A 6,307-nucleotide genomic window follows, 5' to 3' on the forward strand; every position below is an offset into this window, starting at 1 on the left:
GAACGGAGCAGCAAGAAGCAGAGGGTAGTTAAGAAGCAGACTGTGGGGACCAGCTCATGTCCCCGGAAGCACTGTAGGCCCTGTCCCGTTCCAGTCCGTCCAGGGAGGATTCTGGACAGCCTCTCCCTTTTCCTGGTAATCACCTCCTCAGGGACACGTCAGCTCCTGATGTCAGTAAGACCCATGCTACTTAAGGGATCTCCTCTGCCAGATTTTATCCAATTTGCTAGGTCTTAAAATTTTGATTTACGGGCCAGCAGGTGGCATGGTGCTTATGGCACTGGATCCCACATGGCTGATTCTGCAGTTCGAGTCCTGGACCTGGTGGTCTGAAAAATATGCCAGTTTTGTGTGTGTGTGTGTGTGTGTGTGTGTGTGTGTGTGTGTGTGTATATGTATGTGTGTGTGTGCGTGTATATGTATGTGTGTGTGCACTTCAACTTCTGAGAGGAGACTGGCAGAGAAAGGATTGTGGCATGGGGTGTTTTTCTATTCTAGTCTTCATTCCTCCAGAATGTTCCTTTAATTCTTTGCAAAGAGTTGGACAAGTTGTATTCAGCCAACTGTGCACCTGAGAACTGTGGAAAGCCGCAGGTGACAGCCGCCCGCCTGTGCCCACCTGCAGCCCACGTGGCCCCATTCAGGTGTCAGTCAAGGTTTACTTGGCTGCGTCAGACACTCCCCCAGGGCTCTGCATGGGTGGTTGTGACAGCACCGTGTTGCCCGGCCTGGCCGTGTCAGAGTGTGAGCCATCGAACCTCCAGCCCATTCCTGAAAGGAGCAAGAGCTTTGTCTGCCCTTGATAAAGTCCCATCACACCACCCAAATTGCTTATTGAATGGGATCACCACATTATAGTTTTTAAAAATAAAAAGGATTGGGGGTCCAGCTCAGTAGCCTAGGAGTTAAGATCTCACATGCCAACCATTGTTCAAATCTCGGCCCCGGTGACTTGGAAATTATACCGGGCACTTGCGCATGTGTGCCCAGAGTTCCAGATGAGGACAAGAGATTGCAGTGTGGCCACGCCCCCTGGGGGATGCTTTCTCTCTTTGTCTCTGTGTGTGTCTCTCTCTGGTGAGTTCATGTACCTTTCGGGTATTAAATATATAGATATATGAACAGAACAACTTTTTAACCCCCTTCTGTGTGTTTATGGGGAAAGCAATGACTGCAAATGTCGACTCGTTCCCCTCTTCTCCTCTCCATATGGCTATTAGCTTTTTCACTGAGCTTATTGGGCAATATATTTTTAAGTCTTCTTTATGGAAAGTTCCAAACATAGACAAAAGTAGAGAGATGTGTCTGCCACCAGCTGCAGTCGTCACCAGCTAGCTCACGGGCATTCCTTGTTGAGCTGTGTCCCTACTGCCATGGTATTTATGGGCTGTATGGAGATAGAACTTAATATCGTAAAGAGCCTGTGTGCTCACTGGTAAGAAACAGAGAGAAGGAAAATGAGAACTCGCCTGCCAGGGGGGTGGCAACAACACAGTCCCTTCTCCATTCTCTTCCCTTCTCCTCCATTCTCTTCTCGGGATTTTAAGCAAGCATACACATGTGCCCCGTCTGGGATTTGAACCACAGTTGGTCATGTGGGAATCCAGCACCTTAGCCATCATGCCTCCTGCTGGCCCCTGAGGTTTCTTTTTCTTTCTTGATTTTTTTAGAATTATTTAATTCCATTTGCTATTATTTTTTTAATTTGACCAGAGAAAGATAGAGAGGGAGAGAGAAAAGGAAAGCAAGAAAGCAAGCCCCCAGTTCTGGGGCTCGAAACGCTGTTGGCCACGTGAGAATCCAGCACCCTTAACTACCATGCTACCTGCTGGCCCCAGGGTTTCAAAGACAGAGACAGACAGAAAGTGAGAAATCACCTCCCAGGGAGGATGGCCACGCCGCAATCCCTTCTCCTCCATTCTCTCAGGATCTTGGGCATACTCACACGTGCCCAGCATGAGTTTAAGCCATCGAGTCCAGGACTCGAACCACAGTCAACTACACAGGAGTCCAGCAACGTATTGTCACCTGCAGGTCCCAGCGAGCGTGTATTTTAAAAGTATGCACTACATGAAACTGTAGCCAGTTGTGCAGAAATCAGCAGCAGCAGTTCCTCCATTGGGGCCTGCCGGGGGACATTGGGTTTGTTTCCTGCCCTTCATCCCGGGCCGTCCTGAGCCGGTGTTTCCCCGATGTCTCTGCGTGTCTCAGGTCACACTGCTGATCGCCTTCATCTGCGTGCGGAGCAGCTCCGTGTGGACTGACTACAGCGCCTACAGCTACTTCGAAGTGGTGACCCTCTGCGACCTGATAATGATCCTCGCCTTCTACCTGGTCCACCTCTTCCGCATCCACCGCGTCCTCACCTGCATCAGCTGGCCCCTGTCGGTAAGCGTGGCCCAGCCGGAATGCAGAGGCCAGGGGATTCGCTGTGCTCTGAGACCAGGCGGGTCCTTCCTCTCTGCTCACCCCGCCTCTAACCATCCTGTGCTGCGTCAGCCCTGCATTCCAACCTGGTGGACTTCGCTGCCGTCTTGCTGGTTTCTAAAACTCACCTTCCAGCTCCAAGAAGGCCGTGGCTCCCGCCTCCATGTTTATTTTCTCAGGCGACAGAGAAGGGGCTGTGCGTGTGTGAGCTGGGAGGAGGAACAGGGAAGAAAGGAGCTGATAAGGGTGACGGTGTCGCAGCGGTGTGAGGGTGCAGCTAGCACGGGCTGGCAGGGGCTAAGGAGACGGTTCAGAAGTTGCCACAGAAAGCGAGAAATCACCCCCCAGGGGAGGATGGCCACGCTGCAATCCCTTCTCCTCCATTCTCCTCTCTTGGGATCTTGGGTACACACGCACACGCACCTGGCATGAGTTTAAGCCACCCGGTCTGAGACTCAAACCGCGGTCGACTACATGGGAGTCCAGCGACGTAGCCATTATGCCACCTGCTGGTCCCAGCTCCTTTTTCAGTTCTAATAGATTTTCTACTGGGTTCCCTAGGGTCTTCCATATGCAAGATCATGTCATCTGCGTTTTACATCTCCCTTTCTAAATGCCTTTTATGTCATTGTCTTGCCTCATTACAAGAAATTAGTTGAATAAATCAGTTGAATGTTGAATAGAAATGCAAGAGCAGACATCATTGTCTTTTTCTGATCTTAGGAGGGAAGCATCCTCTTTCATCATTACATGTGATATTAGGTATAAATTTTGTACAGAGGCCCTTTAGCAGATTGAGGAAGTTTCTTCTAATTGAGTGTCTCTTTGTTACGTATTTTTAACCATGACCTTTCACTAGATTTTGTCAAACGCTTTTTCTGTGTCTACTGAGATAATCATTCTATTAATCTGCTGTGTTACATTGCGTTAGGTTGTTTTTTGTTTTTGTTCTTGTTTTTTTTGAGAAAGAGGTTTTTGCTACAGGGTGTATGTGCTCACTGAAGAGACAGAGAGACAGAAAGTGAGAAACCACCCCCCTTAGGGAGGGGTGGCCATGCTGCAATCCCTTCTCCTCCATTCTCCTCACGGGATTTTGGGTACGCACACACACGCGCCTGGCGTGAGTTTCAAGCCTCTGGGTCTAGGACTCAAACCGCCGTCAGCCATGTGGGAGTCCAGTGACATGACCATTATACCATCTGCTGGTCCCGATTTGGGGATTTGGGAGATTTTTTTTTTTTAAAGAATTATTTATTTTATTTTATTTATTTATTCATTTATTTTGAACACAGAGAGAGAGGTCGTCTCCCTCTGGGCACTGCCTTTTGTTGTATCCAGTAATTTTGGTGTATTGTATCTTCATTTTCATTCATCTCTACCTGTTATCTAATTTTCCTTGTGATTTCTTCTTTGATCCATTAGTTACTGAGGAATATTTTGTTCCATTTGCGTGTATTCATGAGTTCCCCACTTTCCTTCTGCTGTTGGTTTCATTCCAGTCCGAGACCCGGTACCTTGTATTCTTTTTACGCTTACTGAAGTTTGTTTATGGTCTAGCATATGGTCTATCCTAGGAAACGTTCCATGTGCATTTGAGAAGAATGCATAATTCTACAGATGTTCTTTTAGGTGTATGTAGTTGGTTCATATTGTCATTCGAGTCTTTTGTTTCTTTGATCTGCGTAGTTGTTGTATATGTCATTTGAAAGTAGGGAGGGGCCAGCAGGTGCCATGGTGGTTAAGGCACTGCACTCCCACATGGCCAACCACAGTTCCAGTCCCAGACCTGGTGGCTTGAAACACACTGGGTGTTTGTGTGTATGTGCCCAAAATCCAGAGAAGAGAATGGAGGAAAAGGGACTGCAGCATGGCCACTCCCCCCTGGGTAGAGGTGATCTCTCTCTCTCTCTCTCTCTCTCCCTCCCTCCTTCCCTCCCTCCCTCCCTCTCATTGGTGAACACATGCACCCTACAGCAAAAATCTCTCTTTAAAAAAAAAGGAAGAAAGTAGGGTATTGTAGTCTCCAACTATTATTTTGAATTGTCTGTTTTTCTCTTGATTTGTCTCATTTTTTGCTTTATGTATTTGGCACTCTTATTACTCGCATACTTGTTTCTAACTGCAATGTCTTTCCTGATAAGCTCACATTTTCATTATTATAAAATGTCCCTCTTTATCTCTAGTTAACTTTTTTCTTTTTGCATTAAATGCCATTTTGTCTGGGGCTGGCATAGGTGCTCCAGCTTTCTTGTGGCTGTTTCCATGATATATCTTTGCCTTTCAATATAAATTGCACCTCCTGGAGAGAGCCCATAATTATATCTTGAGTTAGTTTGTTTTTGAAATAATTATTTTTTTATTTAACTTTATTTATTTATTTATTTATTTATGTTTGATCGGAGAGGGACAGAGAGAGAGAGAAAGTGAGAAAGCAAACTGCCAGGTCCAGGACTCGAACCACATTTGGCCATGTGGGAATCCAGCATCCTCACCCACCATGCCACCTGCCAGCCCCATATGTATCTTGTTTTTTAAATCCAACCTGACAGCCTCTGCCTTTTGATTGGGTTGTTTAATTGTTCACATTTAATGTTATTACCCATTATGTTACTTTGTGAAAAATTCCTTTTGTGTCCCTAAGTGCCGAGTCCCCTTTCCAAGTTATGGCACCTTCCTGCTACTTTTAAGAACAAGCGTCTCTAGTCTCCCTGATCCTGGTCCTGAATAAGCAAACGGTGTAGGAGCCCGGGGAGGAGGATGGGTGGACTGGGGGAGGTGCAGGCCAGGACAGGCGTGGCCTCACGTTTCTGGCTTAGTATGGTTTAGGTACCTCCTGGTGGGATTCTTTTTTCTTTTTTTAAATTTTATGCAATCGATTGCTATACATCATGTGCCTTGTAAAGAGAGTTTACCCAACATGAAAGCCACCCCAGACCAGTCCAGTTGACAACACTATGCCTGTTATCAACAGGTAATAACCATGACTGTGTCCCGCAAATGTCTTCTCCACTATTTCTCCCTAATCCCCTCCCCTCCCCTCTCCCCTCTTCTTCTGGTGAGATTCTCTCGTCAGTTTTCACTGTCCGATATCGTCCTCATCTGTCTTTATCTGAGAATCTTCAAGGTGGAAGCTTCCACTTTGGGATGCGCTCTTCAACCCACATCTCTGTGGTCTCCCTGTGGTGTTCCTTCCTAGTCGCTAAGGGAGAGGGCAGGGCCTGTGATTTCGTGTAGCTTTGAGAGGAGCCGTGCCTTAGAAGCAGAATGCTTATTTAGAATTGGCACCAGCAGTTAGCGTAATGGCTATGTTGGTGGACTCCCATGTAGTCCACTGCGGTTCACATCCTGGACCCAGTGGCTTAAAAATCACACCGGGCGCTTGTGTGTGCATGCCCAAGATCCTGAGAGGAGAATGGAGGAGAAGGGATTGCAGCATGGCCATCCCCCCTGGGGGGTGATTTCTCGCTTTCTGTCTCTCTGTCTCTCTCCGTCTTTCTGGCGAGGGCATCCACCCTATAACAAAAGAACCTCTCCAAAAAATAAAAAAAGCACAATGCTTATTTAGGATCTAATAGCTGCCTGCCCTGGTGGGACAGAACGTGGAAAGGACTCATTCCTAAATTCTCATTGAATACAGCAGAAAATGGGTGCGCTCTGGATTCCGAGGGCCGCTGCACACGGCCCTGGACCCGCTCTCCTCGGCGGAGCTGGTTAACGCGCACAGGAAGGCCGGGGCTCCTGGTCCAGGGCGAGAAGCAGAGTGGCAGCGCTGCGGGTCGCGGGTTGGCAGAGCTGGCCAGAGGCACACGCCGGAGAGAGGGCGGGGGGTCGGCACAGTGAAGGCAGCCAGGAGGACGGCGGCGCAGGAGGACGGGGGCGC

At 48.1% G+C, this 6,307-nt stretch overlaps 1 protein-coding gene across 1 annotated transcript in view; it reads left to right on the forward strand.

The window, feature by feature from the left end:
• Window positions 1-2,211: 2,211 nt before the first annotated feature.
• Window positions 2,212-6,307, forward strand: part of CMTM7 (CKLF like MARVEL transmembrane domain containing 7) — a gene marked incomplete at its 5' end in the record, with an annotated part of 12,016 nt that continues 7,920 nt past the window's right edge. Inside the window, 1 exon segment of the mRNA XM_014591781.1 lies at window positions 2,212-2,388. Coding sequence (XP_014447267.1) covers window positions 2,212-2,388 — 177 coding nt within the window.

Source organism: Tupaia chinensis, unplaced genomic scaffold (genome assembly GCF_000334495.1).
Source record: "Tupaia chinensis unplaced genomic scaffold, TupChi_1.0 Scaffold000617_2, whole genome shotgun sequence".
In the NCBI taxonomy this organism is placed as follows: Eukaryota; Metazoa; Chordata; class Mammalia; order Scandentia; family Tupaiidae; genus Tupaia; species Tupaia belangeri.